The following is a 27,802-nucleotide window of genomic DNA, read 5'->3' on the forward strand; positions in this document are numbered from 1 at the left end:
ACTTCCGGGAAAAAACGTAAATTTCGTGAAAGTGACATTTCCCTCTCTAGCATGTTCTGCACGTGCAGAAAAACTGTATAAAACGGCTGATCAGACACGTTGATATCACAGCAACAAAAAGAACACAAGATATGCCACGTTTGACAGCCATCGAGAGAGAGAGAGAGCCGTTGGAATGGGCCAACAAGGAGCGTCACACGTCGACGTCGCCAGAAGGTTGGGCTGCGCACGCATCACTTTCACCAGGTTGATGCAGCGGTTACGTCAGACAGGTCAGACGTCAGACAGGCCCAGGAGTGGAAGAGTAACCACGCCCCGTGAAGATCGTTACATCCGGGTATTACACCTGAGGAACCGCACCGTAACAGCGACGTCCACGGACACAGGATCAGTCGACAGACCGTCTACAGGAGACTACGGCAGTATGGTATCCGGCCACGTCATCCCTACCGCGGACCGCTCCTGACGCCTCGACACCGAAACAACAGACTGATCTGGGCCAGGCGAGTTCGACGTTGGCAACGGCGGGACTGGGCACGTGTAATGTTCTCTGATGAGAGCAGATTCCTCATCTTCAGAAACGATGGACGGCAGCTTGTATACCGACGATTTGGTGAACGTTTGGCGCCTAACTGTATCCAACAGGTCCGGCCGTTTGGAGGTGGAGGGTTAATGGTTTGGGGTGGCATATGTGGTGACGTCAAAACGATGCTTGTCGTAATTCGTGGAAACCTGAATGCACAGCGTTATCTTGATGACATCCTACGGCCTGTTGTGGTGCCCTTTAATCAGCAACAGCCTCGTGGACTCCTTTTCCAACATGACAATGCAAGGCCACACACAGCAAGATTGACACAGAACTTCCTTGCCAACGCCAACATACAGGTTTTGCCATGGCTCGCATGTTCACCGGACATGAATCCCATCGAGCACTTATGGGACCACCTCGATCGGCAAATCCGACGTCGCCGTGTGCCTCCAGTCAACGTCCAGGACTTGGAACGATGTCTCCTCGAGGAATGGCGACGCATCACTCCCAACGTCATCAGACGTTTGACGTCATCAGTCCGTAGGCGTGTTCTGGCATGTATTGATGCTCACGGTGGACATACCCGCTACTGACTTGACTTTGAGACGTGTGGTGTGACATTTTCCGTTGTTTCTGTGATCAGTGCTCTAACGAAATGTTCATTTTTCGACCCCACCCATCTTTAAAGGCTTGTCATATTGGTTGTACAGATTTTATTGAAATGAAATTTTTGTACAGATGTTGTGAAAGGATTTCTCAAAAGCATAACACCAATCCTAAACTTCTGCATTGTTTAGTTTTTCTTTTATGTCGTTGCAAACAGGTGGTATCGTTTCTTTTGGACACTAGTTTAGAAAGCTTAATGTTTCATATTTATTGGGAATAAATGCAATAACAAACAACGTGACCAACTTCAGCTAGTCAGAATGCAGCACAGTGAACACAACGTAAATGTAATTATTTCTCCCTGATGAACGTAAACATGTAGCAGAACTATTCGTGCACAAGTTTTGTTATATGTGTGTTACCGTGCACCATCTATTCATCATGAAATTTACTGAGCTGTTACGTAACGGAAGGGTCACAATGACTTTTATCTTTTAACTTCCGGCTGTGCGCAAGAATATAACAAAGGCGAATATTATATTTAATGCATGTGCAATGCGTCAAAATTCTATTCTACTAGTATTTCGCTACTGAGCTTGCAGCATCTTTGCGTTCACAGCTGGAAATGTATAGGCTGTATATTTTGGTGACGGTTTTCTTCACAATTTGGAATAAGGATGAATGCGTGGCACTGACGGTGGATGAGGTATGTTTGTTATCTGTATTTTTATGTTTGCATTGATTTCATTGATGTGAGCATGAGATGTGGATGAGTGAAATTCCCCTGCACAGTAAACAGTGTTTACTTTGTTTAAAGAAGAAGTACCTTGTTGAGAGAATTTTCGGAATTAATTGAGGTTTTAGTCTTTAGTCTTGAGGGACTACTTATATAGAGGTTGAAACCGTACTCATCAATGATATTAATGCGAGAGACAATTAGCATATTCCAAGGGGAACATGGCAGAATCTCCCGAGTGTCATTTTCATTACGGAATAAACGACGAGTGGGAGTTGTTTATCGTACAGTTAAACACTGTGTCGGACATGTCCATTTTATGTACAGGATTTTTTGTATTCTCACAATTTTCATGTCATTATCTGCACCTTTTCTCCCAATAGCGATTGTCGTATCTCGCTCACTTTTGAATGCGATCGTTTCGACCATAGCGTACACTACTGCCTAAAAGTTCATTCCCCTAACACGCGTTGAGAACGCGTGTAACACGCATGTGACACGGGTGCTCAACGGGTTGCACACGGGGTGAGCACCCGTTGCACACGGGTGTGCAACGGGTGTGCATCGCGTGTGCAACCCGTTGCACACGCGTGTGCCACGCGTGTAACACGGGACCGGGTTCCAGTTGAAGTTGACAAAATTATCAAATGAATAGTGAGATAAAACAAAACAGTGAGATGTGAAATTTGAGTTAATGAGCGGCCATTGAGCTGTGTTCACCAGACCGTAAATACAAGGTCGGCCCGTTTTAATTAGTGTTCGGTTGTTAGACTTTTATGGCATGAACCATTCCACTAGGGTCCCGTCTAGCCATTGTGGCTAGCCGACAGTAGAACAGTAGTGAATTTAGATGCAAGTTTATTGCTAGGGGAACCCCCGTGTTGACACGATTGTCGCGGGTTGGTAAATGTTCGCCATTAATAAAATGATTGTTTGTGGATTTGCGAACATATTCATTTGCCCACACGAGTCATTCCATTTGATTGCAAATATAACGTTTTTCGTTCGCCAAATGTATACTTTAGACAGTACAATTATGATATAGCCGTCACCACTACTAATGTCTCATTATTTCACGTAGGAATATGTCCCATTTCCCCACACCCCACTTTCTGTTTTGCATTTTGAAAGAATAAATAAAAGAAGGTTTTGTGTGGGACACTTTTATACTAATTATAAGAGGATGTTGTAAATGAATATGAACAGCCATGCTGTCTGACTGTTGATAGAATTTGAGATCTTCACAATCACCGGGTGTGACCATGTAGACAGAATCTCGTTAGGGTTTGTGATTTTTACATTTGCCCAATGACCATAGTGAGTATTGCTGGGGATACCAAACGTAACAGTTTATTATTAGAGGTTGTGAGTACCTATACCACGTAGATATGATATATTTAGGATTTTAATCCTTCTTTGGGAGGCATATAGAAGTTGGAGTACTACGTTAGGATAAGATTTATGGGTGACTTTAATCCTTTCTTTCTCTGTGGGTAATCCTTTCACGTTGATTGGAGGAAGTCACTCAACCAGGTCATGACAGGTCGTGAGTTTACTCACTAACTACTGTGAGCGTTTTTGGCATAACATCTTTTCTTGTATAAACATAGAAACGATGCTCACTCACTGTTAATCTTCTGCAGTTTGCTGGCAAAGTGGGGATAAACCTCAGTGTCAAAGACGATTAAACTTAGTTCGAATCCTTGTTTATATGTGACATCTCCCAAATGGGGACATGTTCATAAACTTGGCAAGTGATGATGAATTTTAATATTAATATTATTATAGTTTATGAAATTGTTAATAAAACTTTAATAAAATTGTGCTTCACTCTCACGAAAAATATATTGTCTGTGAGTAAATTTATAAGTCACGTTTCATCGGCATTTTTCAGTGATATTGGGACTACATGAAACATGGCTGGTTTTACATTTCTGATACAGGTACTTGACTGACTGAGTAGTTCATGATCAATTAGATATGTTTAAATCAGTCAAGTTTGCAACAATAGATGAATAAGTTGATACATTTGGACCGCAGTTACCGATTAACAACTTAAGACATAGAGACAGGGAGGAGATATATAACCAAACCTATGGTCCTGTTGAGACAGTTGACAGTTAGAACGTTGGATTAAATGACATTAACTAATGTGAACATTCCCCAGTAATATCATAAAATACATCATAACTCATAACAGTCCGAGAAACAGCTTCCAGCCATATACTAGTTTTGAAGGGACAATCGCTTTTGACAGTTTAAAAATAAACTCACCTTAAGGTGCTTGGCAAGTCAAAACTGACCTCCCTGAATATGTTTTTTAGGTTTGACAGCAACTATGCTTGTGGATTTCAGAGATAGACATGATTTGTTAGCTAGATGTTATTACAATAAGCGAAAATGTCTTAAAAGTCCACAGTTTGTTTAATAGTACAAAAAGTGTGTTATAGATCTATCAACGTTTTCTTTTATTGAACATAATATTTGCACTATATTGCTGTTAGCTGTAAATAATCTAGCCTCCCCATGTACGTAACTTACATATATTTATGTATGACCAGAACAGCAAATAAAGTTCTGGTAGATAGGTACCTCGGAGATTTAACGTGCGCTTTCCGACTTAAGCCTATCTCGCACACGGGGAAGCACTTATACTATTAGGGTAAAAAAGCGTAATGATTAAATAAAGAAGTGCAACCCCCCCACATGTGTGGCTAGAAGTCTAGCGGCGGTATCCTTCTAGTAGTCTCTTAGTCAGCTTCTCATCCTGGGGGTTGGGATTCTGGTAGAGACTCTTGGCAAGGAGGGCGGCGGTATTGGCGACGAAGTGGTTTGAGGTCGGTACGCCACTACTCTGGAAGAAGTAGTACAAGTCTGTGTAGTTTGTGATGTCGTACTCGATGTCCTGTCCCCCCTTCTTGTGCACCATGACGAAAGGGACTCCTTGTTTGGCGTAGAGATGTTCCTTTGGGGTGTTGATCTGGTCAACCTTGTGATCCGGCCGGGCCTGGTAGTGGTTGATCGGAATGTCTGACTTTTCCACTAGTAATTAAAGTTCTTTGGTATGACCTCTTTTATCCCTGCTGACGTTATCCTAATGTTCAATTTCAGTCTGCCTCACCAAGCGTAAGAAAGCATTGTACATGTTCTGATAAACCATACTGATGCAATTAAGCAATTGAATATTTGCTGTGGGCAAATATCTATTTTCTATATATATATTTGTGGATATGAAGCATTCTAGTTAATTGTGGATACACTGGGCAGACAGAATTGTGTTTATTTCCAGGCCATCCTGATCGTCGTTTACTACTATAAGGTGTATGTTTTGAGGCAAGATCAAAGGCGCTGCACAGCATTTATTAGATAACAGACGGGGTCGTCCGTTTCGCTTTAAACAACCACCCCACCCTGTCTGTAGGAGTTATATAATCGGTGCGCAAATAACTGTGTCAAGTCCACTGCCGGGCTGATGCGGTGTCAGTGTCAGCGATGAACATGAATGCTCAAATTATAGACCTGTAGCACTCACAAGTTGCTCAGCCAAAATATTTGAAAAGTGTATATTCAATTCTCTGATAACAGCAAATATAACCTTAGAAATAGATTCAACATACAAACAATCAAATGTAGAACACAGACCTATGCTTAATAATAATTTCTTCTGGATATGATCAACCTGCGGAACCCTCTATCGGATGAAGTAACTAATGCTCGCTCATTAAAAGAAATCAAATCATTAATTAATCGTTCTGATGCAATTACTAATAATTTTGACTTCAAATATTTTCATAGATCATGCCAAATTGTCCACTGTCGCCTTAGGCTCGGCTGCAGTGACTTAAACGCTGATAAGTTTAGACGACATGTATCAGACATACCAGACTGCACTTGTGGATATCACCTTGAAGATGCAATTCACTTTTTCTATAACTGTCAAAAAATACGATAATATCAGAAACACTGTGTATTTCTACACACATGGGTATGGTCTAAAAATGATATTACGTGGCAGTAGTTAAGCAGTTCTACAAACATGACTCTTCTTAAATCAGTTCACGACATCATTGTCAAAAGCAAAAGGTTTGAGTAGCTTAATTTTATGCATGTAGTAAAGGAAAACTGCATTACCTTATTTCACAGACACCACTTGCTTCAGTGTATTGGCTTCGTGTATTTCATTTGTGCATTTTGTATGTTTATGTTCATCACTCTCTTATATATATCCAGCTGTTGTTAAGTTGTTACCTGGAGTGGTATTACATAAGCAAGTTTTGCTTGTTTACCGATCCAGATTTCTTTTGAAATAAAAATACGTTTAAGCCAACACAGCTAACCCTAAAACACATGATTGTAAACTATTCACAAAGGGGCGGGACGGTCGGGTAGCCTAGTGGTTAAAGCGTTCGCTCGTCACGCCGAAGACCCCGGTTCGATTCCCGACATGGGTACAATGTGTGAAGCCCATTTCTGGTGTCCCCCGCCGTGATATTGCTGGAATATTGCTAAAAGCGGCGTAAAACCATACTCACTCACTCACTCACAAAGGGGCACTAATCTCTGGCTTCTTCTCGGGTGTCGGACTCAAACTCAAACTCATTTATTCTTAGAATAACATGACATACAATTATCTACAATTTTTATTATGTACAATTTAACAAAAATAATAAAAACAGGATACGTGGATACTAATACAATTTACCAGTTGTATTGTACACATTGTTAAGGAATTTAGATAGGCCTTTTAGATTTCTTACACTGTTAATGGTCATAATTTTCTTAAATGTTTGGAAACTTAAGATATTGCTTATTTAAGAGTTCATATCGCCGTTGGTGAAAAGCTTCACATTGGAATAACTAATGCAATTCATCTCCCATAGCGATAGATTCACAGAGTGGACACTGGCTGTCTTCCCTGGGAATGTTCAGCCATCGACCTGTTTCAACTGGTAATCCTTGGTTAGAAAGTTCTGACTTTAATTTTGAGAGCAGTAGATATTTCGCAAATGAAGGTTGATTCTTCAGGTAATACGACCTTTGGATTTCCGCTTGGGCTTTCTAGCTGCCGTGAGTCAATTTGCTCGTTAACGCAACCGAGCGTGACAAGAGACTGGGCTACCAGTCTGCAAGGACAGCTAAATAAGCTTACGCATTTTTGAAAACTGATTGGTTACCCGTGATCTATGAAGATTTCAACAAAGGGCGCATGGTAATTAATTTCTTCAGCCTAAACAAACAGACAAATAACGGCGAAAGCTCATCGGATGTCGTTATTTGGAAATACCCCTGATGGTTACAGTTTAATAATAAAAAAGTATCCCTGAGTGAAAGCATTTGCGGATTTCGGATTGCGTGGATGATACAATTACTACTCCCTTGTTGTCATCCACATTTTCTGGTATAACCCTACACTTGTGTATTTGTCGTAATTCACTTGCTGCTCAGTTAATGAATTTATAACATGTATACTTAGTTGTAGCACCACTCAGATTATAAAGGTTCAAATTTGGTCTTTCTTGTACCTGGGGTAATTATTCAATCTAAATCCAGGTTTGAAGTGAGGTAGAATGTGAGTTATGTGATACGCACGTGGCAGCCCAGCAAGAGATGTATGGTCAGTTGCTTTACTTTTTTTTGTAAATCAACTGATCATTCCCAGACATCAAAGGATCAACAGGAAATACGTTGATTGATTAATTACTGTTATCTTGCACAGTGGATATGTCAAAAGTAAGTGTTTACATGTGAAGGTAGGTTTACTAAACCTAGGCAATACACTCATATCATGGCGTGAAGTACAGATGTAAAAACAACGTACTTTGTTCAAAGGGTAACCGATACTACACTGACTGGTTGTTCATTGTTATCTAACTCAATGTATGTTTTTAAGAACCGAGGACATTATAAAAATAGTTGTCACGTGGGCTTTCTCAGCTAACTTGGCAGCTATGGGAAACAATTGAAACAAACTAAGTGATCAGCTAAGAAACAAACACGGGTTATAATATTCGATACATTTAAATAACGTTTAAAACGATATATTTAAATATTTTAATATATTTCATATATATTCGGACCCCATGGTACCGCGGCATTCATCGTATCGCGGCATTTGTGATTTCTGGTAGTTACCGCGGGACACGCCTGTAAGCGGCTGTCTATTAATGCAAAACGGTAACCAGGAAGTGCTCACTTCGTAAACAATTTCAATTTCCTCGGAATGTTCCGTCTGCTGTAAGTAAGGAGTTATTAATCCGTTGATACATATTTCTGGCATCTGTTGTAATATTGCTTTACCCCCATCTATCAATGGCCAACGATATAACCAGCAGTTCCCCAAGTAAACTTTCTCTATCGACCTGAACTAGATCATCTGCATATTCATGGCGACTAATGAGGTAACGGAAGTTACGTAGTCCGCACATTTTTTCCCGCTCTGTGCCCAGAATTTATTGGGAGATCATAAGGGCCATAATGCCAAACTTAGAAATACGTTCTTCACTAGTAACCAAAAGATAAATACATACTTTGGGCATTCTAGGAGTGCTTTTTATATATTTATTGTTGACATTTAACATTTTTCCATTTTGTGACAAGTCATTGTCATCCAAGTTTTTTTAAACAATCTTAAAATATCATTTCTGATATTTTGTTGTTGACTTATAAAAATATTTTTCTCTTACTTTTCGGGAAAAATGCATTGAATACCTATTGCTGATAACACATTTAGAATTGTACTTGTGCCGTCTTTGCACTTGTCTGGACAAATCACTGATGTCTGGCATGATCATACCAAGTGGTTGGTAGAATTATGTCCTCTTTTTGTCCAATTCGGACCTCCATACACAACTTTTCTCTGTACCGCGATACGATGGAGTTCTCTTCCTTGTCAAACAGAGCGCGAGGCCCGGCTTTTACTCGGAGCTACTAATGTAAATAATTAACTTTTATCAGTAAAATATGCATTGTTTGATAAAATGAATGATATCTGATACAGAGAACACGAATAATCATAAAGGTTGGTGAGTGCATTTTGTTCCTTATAGCGTACATTACAAGTACCGCGATACCCCGAGGTTGCAGGCTATATTCCAAATATTGTTTCCAAATAATTATTATTAAAGTATTTGATTCTCACATAGACATTTGACATCGAATAAGTATTTTTGTACAGCTGCAGACGCAATGGATATTGTTCCTTTATGTTGATATTCCCGGATACATTATAACTTTGGTAGGTTGTAATAATTATATTTGCATTTTGTTTTCATTCATTCGCTGCAGCTTTGAACAGAATCATTCTTGTTCCTTTCCGTTTGTTTGGGAAGTTTTTCGATGCGCGATAGACGTTGTTTTCACAAGTATTTTCTTTTGTAAGCGTGTATATGTTACAGTCAATGTGTAAAATATGATTCACTCAGGCAATTTATTAAATATCTAAATATTTCAGTCATTTTACAAATTGACTGAATAATCCATTCATTTATTTAACCGACAGGCTAAAAATGATAAAGACGATCAAAAGAGCTTAAACACATCACAATATATTAATTATGCTAAGAAAAGAAGCCCAACAATACAGAACTGTACTTGGTGATGATATTAAACATAAACAAATATTTGGAATTCGTTATCATATTAATAAAGATGGACATATTTTTCAGTTAATTTGTAAAATAAACTGAATATTTAGGCGTTTAATAAATTTCCTTAGTGAAATATGTTTACATTTTGAATGTAAACATATACACACGGTAAAATAAGCAATGTTCAGATGAAATATTTACTTTGTGTTGCAAGTCAAAATAGTGTACACAAAGATCGCACAATTACCAAGCAAGTGACTTACCAAAACTGCATCACCATTACCGATGCTCCCCACAATATACCTACATTTCCAAAACTGTATTTCATTTTTGTTGATCAATGTGACCATACGTCCTTCTACTTTCAATAAAAATGCGCTTACGAATGGCGAGCACAGGTCGCGAACAAGTCTAGATTTCTGCTATATCATCCGGGTACTCACTGGGAAAATACAGTAATGCACAGGTAACAACTACTCCCGCGGAATTGCTTTAGATCAGTGCTCCTTTGTACGTTGAATTACTATATATTGTGAATGCCAAAATGATGTATCAAGGATCAAGTAGAAGATACATTGACCGTAGCGCTGGGAGTTTATTCAACAGACCCGTGAAAATAACACTGCTGTTTCTTACTATTTATTTTAGATGACGCAGTCAAAGCTCACTTCTCCTGGCGGCCATTATCGAACGGCCAGCTAAAACACAACCCAGCGCTTACGTCTACAGGTCTCTTCCTGTAGTACGGTAATTAGTATTCTCTCCCTCAAGTGTATCCTCAATGATATAACCCACCCTCATTAATTACATGCTGCTCTTTCCCAGCCTCACTGCTATGGAGCTGAGATAAAGAGTCCAAGTCATCATAAAGTAATTAGGGTCCAATAAAAACAATGCGCCGCCAAACCTCATACATATTATCACTGAAAGTCGTACTACAGACGGTTAATGTCAAATCACAATAAAAGCATTTCAATTGCAATAACATGTTCCAGGACCATGTATTCTCTTAACACCATCGGATTTAGAAGCAATGGTCGTATAAAACAAGACAGATCTATTTAAACACAACAGTATTCATGTTATTCCCACAAAATCACATAAAGAAAGGAGACATTAGCAAATACATGTGTATTATCATTTTTCGTCAGGATAACAAAATTTTCTCTCCTTGTTACCACCTCCAGGGTCAGCTTAAGACGGGTCCTCCTTTGGTCAAAAGTTTGTTCCCCCTCTAATGAGTGTGTCACGCGTTGCACACGAGTGGCGGACGGGGTGCACACCCGTGTGCAACGCGTTGCACACGGGTATCACACGCGTGACCAACCCGATGCACACTGGTTGCGTAACGCGTTGCCCATGCGTGTAAGGGGAATGAACTTCTAGGCAGTAGTGTATATCTGCGTGGCCCAGCTACATCTATGGGGAACAACTCACTAGACACTTCCCTCTAAAAAGTAACGTCGTCCAATGTAGACGTCATCTAGTTGCGAGCGTTTTCGAATCTCCGGAAATGATAGAACAATATTTTTTCGTGAAATAAACCACGCTTCGTTTTTCATTGTTGTTTTTTTGCGATTTATCGCCTAACTATCTTATATTTCAGATTCAACATTACCCTATTTCATTTCAAAGATCCTACAACTACCGTGTTATGTACAGATATTTTTTTCTGTAAAACTATATCCACATCGAAACTGATAACTTGAATCTGAACTGAAGTAATACACATTTTATCGTTATCTGTTTCTCCTCCCAGCATACCAGACAGCTGATTCACGATCAGACATGTCGCCTTTATACCTTCGCATAGCTCGCTTTGGGACTATATAAAGATGCTAAAAATCGCTCCGTTCATAAATATCCATACCAGAGCCCATGAGCATCCTTCAAGGGGAACATTGCAGAATCTTCTGATTGTCATTATATCTATCTTACCCTAATTCATATAATCCTACAACTACTGTGTTTTGTGCTCATGTTTCGTCCTGTAAACCTGATTACTTGAATCTGAACTTAGCTTGACCTGAAGTATTACAAGTATTATCCTTGTCTTTCTTCCTCCCAGCATACAAGACAGCAGATCGAGGAAGCAAGGGCAGCTATCCGACGATCCGACATGTCGCCTTCATACCTTCGCATTACACACCTTGGACAGCCGATTGGTAGTGTATTTGTACGCTTCCCAGCGTTTGCCGTAAAAACCTGTCATTATGCCTTTGCTGTGACTACTGAAACTATACTTAAGTTGTGCCTACTGAATAAATGAATACGTTATTCATTAAAGGGTTCACAATTTTACAACGGAACGTCACAACTACAGGGTACTGTTTAATTCACCTAGCAATACGGTGATAAACTACACTGTCATTGTACCTATGTTGTAACTACAGTAATTACATATTGTCGTAACCAGTGCAATTTTATAGCTTGACCACCATACCTTGACCTGAGGTCAAGCCATAATTGTAAATATACTTGTTCCACCAAAATGCTACCATGTATTTTCCAGTACCATTATGGTATAAGACTTGCTAGAAATATTAATTATTGGAGTACTTAGACTATTTTGGAACATATATAACTATCAAAGTATGCATCTTCCTACTGTCTTCAAAGAGCAACCACAATTCTTTGCATTGAGTGGTTTTAGGAGGGGAATACGATTTTGCCCTGCTGAACTGGTAGCGCTGTGTATCTTAATGGACTATTTACACTATTAACTCTGTCCAAGTACTATTTACAACACTATGCAATCATGTCTCTTAAAGACTCATTGTCCTGTGTCCACGGATTTGAAAACGTAATGACAGAAGGCAGGCGAAGATAATTATGTTATGTGATCAGTATCTGATAAACAAGCCTCCATCGTATATCAACTGAGGAAGTAACATTTAATGTTACACTACACAATTGATTGTTTGTTCTCAGGAAGGGGGATAGTTGCTGACAAGGATTTTGGTCCAGGCGATTATATTACCTACTACCATGGAAAATATTGTGTAGAGAAGCCAATAATAGACGAGTACTCATTCGAAATGCATTTCGACGATCGCACTTTTTGGTAAGTATAGGAGCTGTCTTTCCCCACTGGAAACTGGTCATACAGATCCCATTTTAAAATGCCTCTAGATGGATTGTATCAAAGCAAGGCTATTGAACCAGTATAATGTATGAGCTCTAGATGATATTTTGAAAAGTAAGTCTAATAAGGGTTGTACATTTGGTCCAGATAGTCTCAGATCATGTGTTTGAATTTGTCTGTTATCAAAATATCCGATGCAAAAGTGTGTAAGTGTATTGTCCGGCTTAAGATATTTTGTATATTTTCAAATTCAAAATTGATGCTGCCACAATTCATTCACTACGCTATTACTGTTTGTGTGTTTTCATATTGGAAGGATCAGTGCTTCCTAGTATCATTTTTCAAGCTGTAATATTTTATGCATTTTCATGTTAAAAGGATCGATGCTTCCCAAGATGATGGATCATATGGTCGTCTCTTTAATGATGAGTGGCGTTTCCCAAACGCGATGGCGAGGTTAATTTTTGTGGACGGGCGACCTCACGTTGCTTATTTCGCTCACAGATTCATCAAAACTGGTCAAGAAATTCGTTTCAACTATAATTATAATAGTGATTTTCCATGGCGACAGGTAATTTGTGGCTATTTTTGTGGGCCAATTAATACTTTCACCATTGAGGGAAAATCATTTTGAAATGAAAACCATCCTTTAAAACATTTAACGTTTAAAAAACATTGCCGCGTGTGAATAAAATTTGTATTTGTAAAAAACGCAACCATTTACTATCATGTTTAATAATCATTAATGTGCTATTTCTTTGTCGTGTTTCTCATAAAGTAGACATAACTCACTACCACTTTTGAAAACCGTACTACTACCTTTGGTGACTCCCTGAGCGATAAGAGCGTTAAAGTTAAAAAGCCTGACTCATGCTGTCCAAGTTTACCTTCATCAACCTATACCCGTGGTGTACCTGCAATGAGCCAATTTGATAACATTCAATATGATTTCGCCTATTTGTACGCATATTTTGTTATTTAGTTATTCATACAAATATATATAACCAAAACCGTTAGGGTAGTCAGAACTTACCGGGCAGTTATCACTGTTAAAATATACACCAGTGCGTACTTCTATCTACTGTCTTCTTACAAGAAGATGTAAGACAATCTGATTCATAAATTGTTTTGCAGAAACCCAAGTTGAATCAGTGCTTGAAATATTGAATAGTTCTGAAATTTGCGTGACATCTGTGAGATGTATATTTTTCACTAGGTTGACTGTCGTAATCCTATTTTCGTCCATCTGTGAAATTCGGAAAAAAAACGATTGACAAATATATCCAGGTAAATATAGTAGGAATCTATTGTATGAATGCTTTTCAAATATGAAATCTGCTCCGCTTTGGAAAGGATATTTTGTGGTTCTTAGTTGTAAAGTTGTAACTTTATTGAACCAGGGAGATCATGTCCATCGGCCATTCTAATTTAAATAAATATAAAAAATATTTAATAATCTATTAATATCAAATCCGGTGTAAAAAGATTTTCAATACAATAGTATCCGGTTCCAGGTCGCCCGAGACTGCATGTCAGTTATAAAATTAAACTGAAGAGGATGAGAGGAAGAGAATTTTTGGATGTAAACTTCTTTATTATGAGGAACACAACGTTTCGGAATATATGCTTACTCCTTCGCAAGGTGAAATGATATCACTTTTAACTTCCTTCAAAGACTTAAAGGGAAAGAATGTTACAGTATGATTTCATGTGATGGTTGCTTTTTATCTACATGTGCTTTCCTCTTAGATCCTTTTCCGACAGGTGTTTACATTTGAGTTTAGCCAGACATATGTTTAATTAGTCAAATATTTGGCACACATGGTTAAAGTCCTTTGGTTTCACATTGTTAGCTTTGACCACCTTCAGCAAAAGGGAAGCTCCTATTGTATTTTTACTGTTTAAATGTTTGCGCATCAGCCATTCATCCCCCTCCCCGGCATCCCTTGGCAACCCACCACAATATGTAAGGAAACCAATAACACAGGACAGTTTATGTATGTTTGTACAGTGTTCTCATGTCAGTGGCCACTCTCGTTCGTGTCCCGTACGTAAGCAATAAAATGGATTATCGTAAAATGGGAATTGCTTGAAATGTTGTTTGATATACAACACTTTTTATCAGGATGTTAGTCTATAATTACTATCACGTCAGATGGACTATATCCTTAAAACTCTAAATGTAATAACATCCCAGCAACCCTCCTAATATCAATGTGTAGTTTGATGTGTGAGGTTCAGTCACCTTCAGCTTATAACAAAGGCAACAAAGGAAGCATTGGACTCTACTCGGCTTATTTGGTTATCGTCACAAAATGAAGTAGCAACGGAATAGTGTTATTGTGGGACTCACTGTAGACCGCATACCAACTGATGCATCCACTTGTAGTGTGAACATCATGACCGTCAGGGAGAAAGGTTTTTGTGATAATTAACATAAATTAGGTTATAATTTTGACAACAACCAACATCGCAGTAAGGGTCACAACTGTCACCTTGTCCTCCCAATGTTCGCCAATATAGCTATTGGATGTTCGTCGAGGGAGTGTTTTATCCGAACTAAAGTCAGCTCATGCATGTAGAATATGCTAAGTGACAATAAGAGTCAGTGAGTTTGATTTAACACTTTGAGCATTATTCGAGTTTTGTCGGGACGTATCAGCTCAATGTTGGAGGGAGGCCCAAAGTGATGAAGGCCTTAAACGTTTACAACTTCGGTAAAACCCGCGGATACGGGTATAGTGCTGACAAAACTAGAAACAAAGTCGGGGAAACCAGGATTCGAACCAACAATCATATGGTTCTGGCGATTTAACAGGAGACACAACTCTACAAGTAACGATAAGAGGCGACGATACCATATACAGAAGGGAGAAAGGCTCAATATATATAGTATAACTATGGATTAATATCTCGTTGCATTTTTGCGTTTAATCTTCATATATATTTTTGTACTTTAGTATTTGTTTGACATAATATCATCAATTGATATTTTATAATGATTATATTAATATTTCAGGCATCGAAAGTGCAAACAAACCTTTGTTTTCAAAGGACATGGTTGGACCTCCTCCAGACGACCTTTTTGCCGGTTTGCAAAATGGATAAAGAATTGTAATTTTCCATATTTGTTTCCTGTTTTATTAAATCAGTATCAACACTGAAATATTTCGTTCCTAGTGTCGTTGTTCTGCTTGTATGAATGTCCTGTGTCGGTGTATTTTCTTCAGCACCGACTGCAATGCTATAAATACGACACACAACTCGCTTCTTCAGGAGATAACGCTTGATCTCATTCACTCGGAGACATCGCTACACTGAGATCGCAGCTTTGCTGACCATTGTGACGTATCGGTTACCATGATTTCACAATCAAATGGCATCAATAATACCTGTCACTGTAGTTGGTTAGCTGTACATTGTACACTTAAGACACTGGTAAGTACTAGCTTCAAACTGAAACAGTTTAAAGAATGACTTTAACGATTATGTAATGATGATTTTAACGATTTTAAATAATTATGAAGTAACTCTACTAAGATATATTTAGATACCCAAATATGTTATGAGTTCCTGGACTTCCTACACCGTGGGTTCCGGGGGTAGAATGTGTCTTAGCACTCCATTTGGCAACCCGTTTGCCATAGTTTGGGCCTCTCTGTCGGCAGAGGACGGAATTCTGGTGGTTGAGGGCACTGGAGCCTTCCTTTTGCCCCACCCCACACACCACTTTGACCCTAACTTCATCTGGACTGGTGGTAGAATGGGCCCGTTTCTATCAATCGGCTGGTCAGGCCATGCACTGTGCATGGACAATTTGACTTACAAAACAATTTTAAAGCAATGGTTTTGAACGTGACATATTGTGAGTTTATGTACCATGTTATATAATTCATTTAATTTTGTCTATGCCAGAAGGTGGTAGCTCATGGGCCAGTCCGGGTTCTATTTGTCTTCAGGTGACTGTCAAGGGCAGAACAAGCATGACCGTTACCTTGTTTGACAACAATAGCTACCTGTATCCTTTTTCTGTGGTCCTGGTGTTTGTAGTGGGTTTCCTTTCCCCTTTAACACCGTCATTGTTGACACTCATGGCGGGATGTGAGCAGGGATGTTGAATATATTTCCTTTTCCATATGGCTAACTCACAATTCACTGGTTCTCGTACCAAATAATGACACAGACACTGGTCTATCTTTTGATGAGGAATCTATATTCAATATCGATTCTTGGCCACGATTTCTGGTTGCTGAAGGTGTTGATGCAGAACCCCTTAAAATCAATCCCATAGTTTCCAAATATATTCAAGGAATATGTGGTACTGTCAAAAAGGCTACTCATCTCCTGTCTGTTTCAAGACTTCAAGACTTCAAGACTCTTTTATTCTGTAATAAAGGCCTCCAGCACAGAGTACATGTGTATATATGTACAAGTCACAACAATTTTAAATTACAAACAACAATTACAATTATTAAGAAAAGATCTACTATAATCATCAAAAGTAAGTGAAGCACTCGTAAACTATATATACAGTTGTCTCCCTTTAACATCTGAGATAAACCTGCCTTGCCTGCGTGCATTTAACAATATACAGTGCTAAAGATTCTGACAAAGAATTATCTGTCATAACTTTCTCAAATTTGTCAAGAGTACAAAGATTACTAGTGCAAATACTTGGCAAAAGCATATTTCTGAATTTGTTATACAAGTAACCTGATGTAATAAAATGAACTTCATATTTACATACTCTATCCTCTCTAGCAACTCCTCCCCACCACCCAATTTCAACAGCCAGTTAGTGGTTACCACATCTGAATCGACTAAGAGCAATTCTTAAATTTTTACTCTTCATATTGTGCAAATACCTTTCAGGCTCCAACACTGATTTGATAATGGAATAATTATTAAGCTTACTTGTTTCACTTATAGATAGTGCCCATGTTTGTTTCCAACAATCCTGCAACCTTTCCCTACAAATGCTAAGGAAATGGGTTATGTCACCAACACCCTGTTCAAACCAAACTAGACCAAATCCAAGTATGTTTAACAGATATTTTATTCTAGTTGCCCATGTGGCTCTACCAGCCCAATCTAACTGATATAACATCAGATAGCAAGCCTTAGGATACCTATTTGTGGACATGATTAATATTTTCAGCCAATACTTAATTGAATTGAACATGGTTGTTACATGTAATTGATACCGTCCTAGCTCCCCATTCAAGACTGCTGCTGGAGTGTTTGCATTAACATGGAGAACTTTTCTAAGAAATTTGCAATGCACATTTTCTATACCTTGAACACTTTCAAATCCCCACACACATGATGCATAACATAAGACTGGAGAAACCATCCTATCAAATAGAAACAAGGACTCTTTAATGTTAAGCTTAGACTTTTTCAAGAATCCAAACAAACTATACAGAGCTTTTTCTTCTTGTTGTGCCAGGGTACGTCTTGCCAAACTCCATGAGAGCTTAGTAGTGAAAAACACACAAAGATACTTATAAGCGGATACTGCTTCCAGAGGAATACCATCATAATACCACTTTTCCTTTTTTGTTACTCTACCACCTCTACGGAATACCATGACTTTCGTTTTCGCCAAATTAACCCTCATCCCATACTGACTGCAAAATCCTGCGAGACAATCTATGTGGTGCTGTAACCTTCTAACAGAATCTCCAACATTAGCAATATCATCTGCAAACATTATCAAAGTGATGTTTTCAGCATACTCATTGACAAAAATACCCTTGCCATCATTAAACCTGTAATTATCTACTAGCTCATTCAGAAACAGAGTCAATAACAGTGGGCTTATCATACAACCTTGCCTGGTTCCTATTGTACACTCAAAGAACTCAGACAGTGAGGATAACTGTGAAAAATTTACCTTTTACACCTTTTTGTAAAAGTACATATTTCAATAAATGGTGATGGACGCTGTCGAATGCCTTCGAAAAGTCTATGAATATACAATAGCTGCGCCCTTTTGACTTGGAGAGGTATTTCTGAATAACTGATTGTAATACAAATATATTGTCTATGGTGCTATATCCATTTCTGTAGCCAGCTTGTTCCTCATACAGCTTTTCTTTTTCTTCACACCAGCCAACAAGTCTATTACTTAGTATTTTGGTAAAGGCCTTTCCAATTACTGATAACAAAGATATTCCCCTATAATTATTAGGATCTGTTTTTTTTACCTTTTTATGAATAGGAAATATTATTGCCTCTGTCCATTGTGATGGGTAAACTCCAACAGATAATATTTTGTTAAATAACCTGTGGATATATGGTAAAAGTATATGAGATACACTTTTTAAATGTTCATTTAAAATTCCTTCAGTTCCTGGCGCTTTGCCGTTGGGGAGATAATTAATTACAGATCTAATTTCCTCCATAGTAATAGTCTTATCTAAAACTTGTACACCCTCAACATTGTCACAACAGGCTGTGTGATCTTCATTATCCCTGATAAATTTATGTACATGTTCACAGAAGTCAGAGTCAGTATCAAAGTTACTGTTGTTGAGCAGTGATGAAAAATGATCATACCATTCCTCTGGTGAAATTGCTTCACTGCCAGACCTCCCTTGCCTGTTGTTGCGTTTGAGGAATTTCCATAAGTCCCGTGTGGTCACACCCTCATTATTTATCACCCGCATTACATCTGGTTTATCCGCCATGTCATATCTGGCTTTTTTTTGTTTAAATGCATTCTTAAATTTATTTCTTGATAAAATATAATTCTTGAAGTTAATGTTAGAACCAGATAATCTAAACTTGTCTAAACACTTATATTTTTCACCTTTGAGAATCTCACATTCATGGTCCCACCACTTGGGCTGACTAGGGAAGCGCCCCTCAGACCCCTTATTTGATTTCATACCACTTAAAATAGCACATTGCTTACTGCCGCATTAATGTCATTATCATCCAGATTCTTTACAAATGTCATTTGCAGCTCGCTGTTGCATGCTTCATTTACAAGTTGGTCAACATATAGCTGGCTGGAGTTTGGTTTCCAATTTAGCCAATTCCATGACTTTAACTGCTGTCCTGTCTTGTGTGGATTAACTTGAGGGATTAAAGTAAGTCTACATGTCACTCGTAGGTGATCTGATTCTGGTATGGCAAGAATGTCAAAATCTGAAACACTTTTGTACAAACTTGTAGAAACCAAGACATAGTCTATTACACTCTTTCCAGTATGTGAGATGAAAGTGAAATTACCACAGCTATCTCCTCCAGATAGCCCCATCACTCGACATAGCGATAGTAGTGATCGTCCAAATAAATTCACAACATTATCCTTGGATATTCTTCTAATGTTAAAACAGTCAGTATCATATTCTGCATCCAGGTATGTGATGTCATCATCAATTATAAAATCTTGCTCAAGTCCAACCCTCGCATTCAAATCACCTATTACAGTAAACTGTATATTGTCACCATACTCAGATATGACAGTCATTAGTTGACTCCGGAGGCTCTCAATCCCATTTGTCTCATCTACAGTCCTGTAATACGTTGAACTTTCTGGAGGGATATAATTGAAACACAATACTGTTTTCATGTCAAATGTACAAGTGGTCCCATCAAACAATAAGAATATTCCATTTGCATAATTTGAGCATATTCTCTGGAACAAATGGGCAATGTTTTTTTCCGAACATATACACATATTCCCCCAGCTACACGCCCTGAACCTGAGTACTCCCTTGCAGCTCCATAGTGAGAATATCCAGGTAATAAGTCTGAGAATTCAGTTTCTGATCTACTAAAAGTTTCATACAACCCAATAATGTCAAATTTCATAAACATATTCACAATATCACTATTTACAAACTTCTTTAGCCCTGTCTGTTTCACTGTTTGTGGAGTCTGTAAAGCGACAACAATCTCTAAATCGTCTCCAAGCACATCATTTCGCAAATACTGAGATTGTTGTCTCAGTGCACAAAACTCTCAATTCATGTCGAGGCATTGTACGCGACCATGCTATGTGTCTTCAAGACACGTCAGAAGAGGAAATTGCAGCAGAGCTGACGAGTCCTGTCACAACTCAGCAATTTGCCCCTGCTGCAGTAAGCATGACTGCACAGATAACATCAAATGTGAAGACTGCAGCAGTGACCACATGTTCTCTTCGACAGCATGCCCCTCTTTTGTGACACAGACTAAAGCCCTGAAAATTAATACTAATGATATCTCAGTCTCAAAGGGTAAAAATCTGTTCAAAAGCGAATCAGCCACTACCACCTCATTCCTGACCTACTTTACTTGCAGTCGCCTCATCTGTCAAAGTTGATACCAGATGCCAAACAACTATTAGGGTGTCAAGTGAACAGACAATGCTATATCAAATTAATGATGACGACACCAGCACTTCATCGAAATAAGCTTCCTCATCTTCACAAACAGAACCTCTACCTGAAGCTCACTCAGTCACTATCCCTGAACCTGAAACTCAACCTGATCCAGTAAATCAAATGAAAAGAAATGCACCACTTACTAGAAAAAGGAAACAACAAAGGAAACACAGGCTCCAAGGCCCTAAAACTCCATCGCTGGTATCACAGCGTAGAGGACCTTCCCCCACGCTCACGATCTCTAATTGAGCCTCAACGATTTGCACTCCCTATTAAATACAATGGAATTGTGGAGGACTTCGGATCAATGTCAATGACCGTCAGCTCCTAATTGAAGATTTTAAAACATCGGCATTTTGATTTAAGAGAGCATGAGTCCTACCATTGCTTTCCCCTCCAGGTGATAAAGCAACTGTAGGATCTTCTGTTATGGCGAGGAAGGCATTATTCAATGCCATGTTCCTCTCAATACCCCTTTTCAGGCTGTTGCAGTATGTGTAACATTGAATATTGTTTTTACTTAATGTTCCTTGAAATACAATGGAATTGTAAAAGGATTTCCAGAACAATGTTTATGAACTTCAGCTCTTTATTGAAGATTTTAAACCGTCGGCATTTTGTTTACAAGAAACATTCCTTAAAACTACTGATAAATTTGATTTCAGACAGCATGATTCTTACCATTGCTTTTAACCTCAATACCCCTTTTCAGGCTCTTGCAGTATGTCTAACATTGAATATTGTTTTTACTGTATGTTCTTTGCATGTACCACCACCCTATTCTCTTCAACAATCTGATGTATAGGCACTGTATGATCAGCCCCCTCAACCATGTATCATCGTGGGAGATATGTTTGGTCATGACCCTCTTTGGGGTAGTAATGACACCAATACTAAAGGAAACTTACTAGAGGATTTTTGTCCTCAATCACGATTGATGCAATTTAATGATGGTTCTCACACGCATCTACCTTTTAAAATCTGTGACATCATCTGTTCCTCCGTCATGACGATGGATTTTTACTAAAGCCAACTGGGCGTTATATGACATCCTTTGCACAAACAAACTGAGACCTAAAGTGTTTATTGATGTTCCCGGCCCCATACAACTTTTCTCCAATGAAGTTATATTTATATAAAATTTTAAATATATTTATTATAAATGCTAAAGCCCGACACCAAATCTTGGCATCGTGTATCCAACATGTATTCATGGACGCCTATTCCCAGGGTATGAAACATGATTAAAAAATCAAAGGTGTGGTACTTAATCAGGCATACACCATCTTAAAAATGGGGAAATTGTTAACTGATAAATCAGATATTGCCAATATGCTTGGTGAAACTCTTGCTGAACATTCTTCCTCGTCTAAAAGTACCCCTGATTTTGAGAAATACCAAAAGCAGCAGGAATAGAAAAATATGTGTTTTAAATCAGATAAGGGGGAAGATTATAATGAAGTCTTTTCCATTCATGAACTCCTCATGATACTGCTTCAGGGTATGATAATATACATTATCAACTCTTAAAACATTTAACACAATCCTGTTTGGAAGCTTTTTTGATAATCTTTGATAAAATCTGGACATCGGGAGAATTTCCTTCTTCATGGCGAGAAGGTATAACTGTTCCTGTACCTAAGCCAGAACGTGATCATACTGATGTTTCCAATTATCGACCTATTTCATTGATCAGATGTGTATGCAAAACCATGGAATGCATTTTTAATAATACATTATCATATTACTTAGAATCAAATAACCAATATTTAATGTAATTTTCGTACAAATCGCAGTACCATTGCCCCTTTAGTTCCCTTGCAGTCATTCGTTAAGAAAACCATTATAAACAAACGACATGCAGTGCCTATCATTTTCGATTAAGAAAAAGCATATGACTATATATGCAAGAACAGTATTTTAAACGACTTACAGGACTTTGGGGGGCGAGGCCGTTTGTTTCAATTTGTATCCAATTTTTAAAAATAATTTTTAATGTGTGATCAGTATGATCAGGATCAGGGTGTTCCACAGGGCAGTATTTTAGTTGGTACATTGTTCGGCATAAACATTTATAGTCTTTCAAACGTTTCAAACGATTCATTTGATGAATCACTCTTTGTGGATGATTTTAACATATCGCGTAGTAGTAAAAACATTCATACTATTGAAAGGCAACTCCAATTATGTTTGGATAAGACAATTACAACTGTGACAAAATAAGATAAATTGTTTTTCCAAATCCAAAAATTATTGTATACATTTTTGCAGGAAATACAAACCTCATAAAGACCCTGATTTAGTTTTAGATAGCACTCTGATAAAAGTTGTAAATGAGGCCACGTTCTTTGGTATTATTTTTTTATCACCATTTAACCTTTTTACCACACATAAAATATTTTGAAAATAAATGTCTGAAGGCCCTTGACCAAATGTACAGGGCACTTATTCGCTCTAAACTGGATTATGGCTAATTTATTCGATTCTATTCATCATCAAGGCCTGAGGCTTTGCCGTGATGCCTTCAGAAACCCCCTATCATTAGTCTGTATATGGAAGCTGATGAGCCACCACTATAACAACGACAGATAAAACTCTCATAACAATATCTCACAAAGTTCGATTCAAATCCAACTAATCCTGCATATGATTGTGTAACCCTCTTTATGAGGACATGTACCATAAAAAGTCATCCCTCATTCCGCCACTTGGAATAAGAATCAAACCTGCCATTTCTGCTGCCAATATCACTCTTCAAAATATAGCTCCAACTCAGCTTTTGTCTTCTTCCCCATGGCAGTTGGTACGGCCAGAGGTTGACCTGTCATTAACTTAACTTAAGAAATCAGATTCAAACCAACTATTTTACCAAAAAGAATATAATCAGATGAGGAACACATAAACAATTATAAATCTATATTAAAAGATGGATCCAAGGATGGTGACACAATCTGAGCAAATGCAATTCATATTGTTTTCGGACTCATACTCGTGTCTTCAGGCTATAAAAAATATATCATGTAAGCATCCCCTTGTAATCGATGGTGAAAGTATATTTATTACTGCCACGGTTTTAATAGCAGAATATGTGTTCTTTTAATTCGACTAAATTTGTCACTAATCGCCAACACCAGAAAGGATGATGTAAATCCTGCTTGGGTCCATACAGGAAGCACAAGTACTGTAAGTCCCTCTACTCCCTGGTATGATGATCTACCCTCTGTTGCTGGCAATCTATAGCCGAATAGTCCAATTGTTATGGTTACATGCTAGTTTTAAATCTACATCTGTGATAATCGAGTTCTTTTACTGTCCTTTGTCGACGGGTTTTGTAGTCTACATTTGTGTATCATTTATATACTCCAGTATCACTTGATTTAGCCACGATAAGGCTGCAATATTGCCGATGTTCCTATAAACCTTAACTCACTCAGTCCTGGGCCTCCTGATTGAAAATACCTATGGGAATAGACCATTTAGACAAGTAGAAAGTACCATCCGGGTTGTGGAAGTGTGCCCCGTCTCCCAGCTGATCTGTCTCTATTTGCATACAAACCGGATTGTTTTTACTACTTTAGTTGAATTAAAGATTTGACCTCATTTCTGCCAACAATAACAGGATAAATGAGCTTGTGTCGTCAACCTACCTTTGCACTGAAAATCAGTGATGACACAAGGTGCTCGCGAAAAGAATTTCAAATAATGGCAAACACTGCACCAAGCTGTATGGCAAGCGGTATTATTCCGATCCCTTTTGTGAATTTCCTTAGCACAATATACCACCTGTTCCATCTCATGGTGTCGACATTTTCCAGTCGCTAAAGAGCAGGAGCATGTTTCATATTTCATGGAAACACACATTTAGCTTACATCTGTGCTATCGAATACTATGTCCTTTTACCGGGAGTTTTTACGCCTCTTTACTTACAGGACAGCCTCTGTGGACACGATGCCTTCAACTCAATTCAATTTTCACACACATTTAGTGATCATGCTACAGTCGCATGGCAGGTGTACTGCTATTTTGTGTCAGACAACAAACACATGCTTTCTTACGAAATCTGAATGAGTAGTGGGTTTTACCGGCAGGGCAGGACATTCTTACCATTTTCGTGAACACCTGTTTTTAGTGATCCATTAATATAAGTTTCACCGCTGTTCTATTTTGCCTTCTCCACCCACTGGAATCTGTTTCTGAGAAAAACCGACACTGGTTATTCTGTAGCCTTGTCGTTTTATGTTTAATGGAAAGATGGACATGACTGGCGACTTGGATGACAGCGTGGCATCGTATCCTGATGGCGAGGAATAAGTGCAATAATCTTGAACATGGTGTTAATCCACATTTCACCTCACCTCACTTAATCTCAATGGCACTTACTTAATGGATCTAGTGGTCATGATTCGTGACTTGGTTGACATCGTATCAAGATGACGCAGATCGCTGCTCATGACACTGATCACTGGATTGTCTTAACAACACTGGATTGTTCAAAGGCCGTTCAGTGATGGCAGGAGTATTGCTTGGTGCAGTGTAGTCAACACAATAATAACAAAGCGACAAAACGCTTTCCATATCCATAACCCTTACCTTTTACATGAAAATTGTGTGAGTGGCCGGTAATAGTGGTTGGGCAGAACATGCTTACCCTTTTCGCAAGAACCATCAATTTGTTGCACATTTGATTCTACTCCATATAGAATCTGTTTTGGTAGATAATCGAGATTGAGTATTCTGATGTTAGTGGGAACTCTTATTGATCTTGGTAAGCGATATTAACATACTGTGTGTCATGGTTCTTGAGTGGTTTTATTAGATATTAATCAATAATATTTGCATTTCCATTATCGTAGTAATAAATAAAATCGACAATACCCTTTTCACATTCCTGAGAAAATTCTGCCCAAAGCAGAGCAGATTTTATGATACTTACTATATCATGAGCATGTGATTATGAAGAACTATCACACAGTGATGTTACCAGGTGTTAGGAAAAAGGTGAACGTATAATGCACCACCGGTAGTACACATCACAAACTCATAAGAAATATCTGTTATCACAAGCAACTTTCAACTGATGATTTTACCAGATGTTCGCGAAAAGGCGAACTCAACACATGCAAATGCAAAATATTCACCTGAACAAACATGAAAACATGTGGCACAAGTCGAAAAAGGGGATTGCAATCGGACACCAGCTGTAACTGTACACGTTTGAGCTTTAATGTCTTTTGGATGCTTTATTGTCACTCTGAATCTTATTGTACCCGTGAAGATTCCGAGGTATAATAGGTCTTCAGCAAGCCATGCTTGCCGTAAAAGGTGACTATGCTTGTCGTAAAAGGCGACTAACGGAATCGGGTGGTCAGGCTCGCTGACTTGGTTGATGCATGCTATCGATCCCAATTGCGTGGATCGATGCTCATGATTTTAATCCCTGTCTGGTCCAGACTCGATTATTTACAGACCGCCGTCATATAGCTGAAATATTGCTGAGTGCGGCGTTAAACAACAAACAAACCAACCAACTGAATCTTTATGCATAGATCTAAATACGAAACACCTTCATCATCGGCTTCTTGTACTTCTAATTCATGTGGGTAAATCTGTGTAACGGAATTGACCATGTGGCCATTATTAAAGATATCAGATTACCAACACATATGTTCAACTTCTTGGCCAATTGGTTTAAATTTGATGGAATTGCTGTTTACATGGATGAGGAAGCAGATCAAACAAGGAAGAGAGCACATCTGGTGCCCATAAGAATGTCTTCTTCTTGCCCAATTCCATATGTATGTCCAGCATACCACACATCGTGTAATCAGTAGACTCTGATGACATTGGCTTTCGTTTCTGACAGTGATGTTACTATACTTATAAATTCACGTTGTGTGAGTTCATTTGAGTATGAACCCTCATAGAGCGAGGGCCAAACTGTATGAACTTCGGAGACAGAGATTCCAAATTAAGGGAATTGCAATACAGAAATTATTATGTACATAGAGAAACTGTGGATTCTCTTCTTCTTGACCAATAGGAAACATTGGAGGCTATTCCGTGTAAAGGAGAATGTATATCCTCCATTTTTTTAAGAAACAGAGGGATAACTCTTATAGGCTCATTTTAAATCTTTAAGAATTTCACAAAAACATCAAGTATGAGCACATTAAGATGGATTTAGTAGCTTCATCAGTCCAACTTATGAAACCATATTGATTGGACAGGTTAATTATACGAATAAACTTGCCTGCCAAATGACTTAGCATGGGCACCGAAAAAATCACTGAATTGCTGAAGCCAGTGCATATATATCTGAGACAAAGGCTGCACAGTAGTTCCCTAGTAGGATGATTCTTACCTTCAGGGTGGCACTACTCAGGAATGCTCTGTCAATGTGTCTGTGACATCTTCACAGTTGCAAGAGCTGGAGTTCATTTTCCACTCTAATTGGTCTAAATTAATTTATAAAGAATTTCTCTGATTTATTCTGAATGCCACTAACATGACAGTTCGACTTACTGAGATAGGAATGCATTAGCTGTTCACAATGGCTGCTCTGGGACTAAAACCAAAGAAACCGTTCAGGAAGTCGCACATGTTGTTGGCCTGCTTGTTAGCAGTTTTCCAGGAGTGAAATTTGGACCATCACACGACAGAAATTAAGAAAATGCTAAATACTATCTCGGCCTCTGTAATGAGAAATTATCTTGTGTGGTGGATATAAAATGTGTTTAGGGCTAGGAAAAATGTTACTGTTCTAGTCCCATATATGTCTACCAACTCAGATGTGTCCCATTCGGGCTGGAGAATATGCTTTGAGAATGGACCCAGGACTAATGCTGGGTGGAACCAATATTAGCAAAATAAACTTAGGTCAC

General features: G+C 38.5%; 1 protein-coding gene across 1 annotated transcript; it reads left to right on the plus strand.

Moving 5' to 3' along the window:
* Positions 1 to 1,718: 1,718 nt before the first annotated feature.
* LOC125371618 (N-lysine methyltransferase KMT5A-like) lies at positions 1,719 to 15,708 on the plus strand. The gene is made up of 5 exons (XM_046511853.2): positions 1,719 to 1,841; positions 11,526 to 11,622; positions 12,389 to 12,521; positions 12,921 to 13,113; positions 15,562 to 15,708. Exons 1-5 carry the CDS (start codon positions 1,761 to 1,763, stop codon positions 15,658 to 15,660), a joined length of 603 nt encoding a protein of 200 aa, XP_046367809.2. The 5' UTR covers positions 1,719 to 1,760; the 3' UTR covers positions 15,661 to 15,708.
* Positions 15,709 to 27,802: the final 12,094 nt, after the last annotated feature.

Source organism: Haliotis rufescens, unplaced genomic scaffold (genome assembly GCF_023055435.1).
Source record: "Haliotis rufescens isolate VD_foot unplaced genomic scaffold, xgHalRufe1.0.p SCAF_4, whole genome shotgun sequence".
In the NCBI taxonomy this organism is placed as follows: Eukaryota; Metazoa; Mollusca; class Gastropoda; order Lepetellida; family Haliotidae; genus Haliotis; species Haliotis rufescens.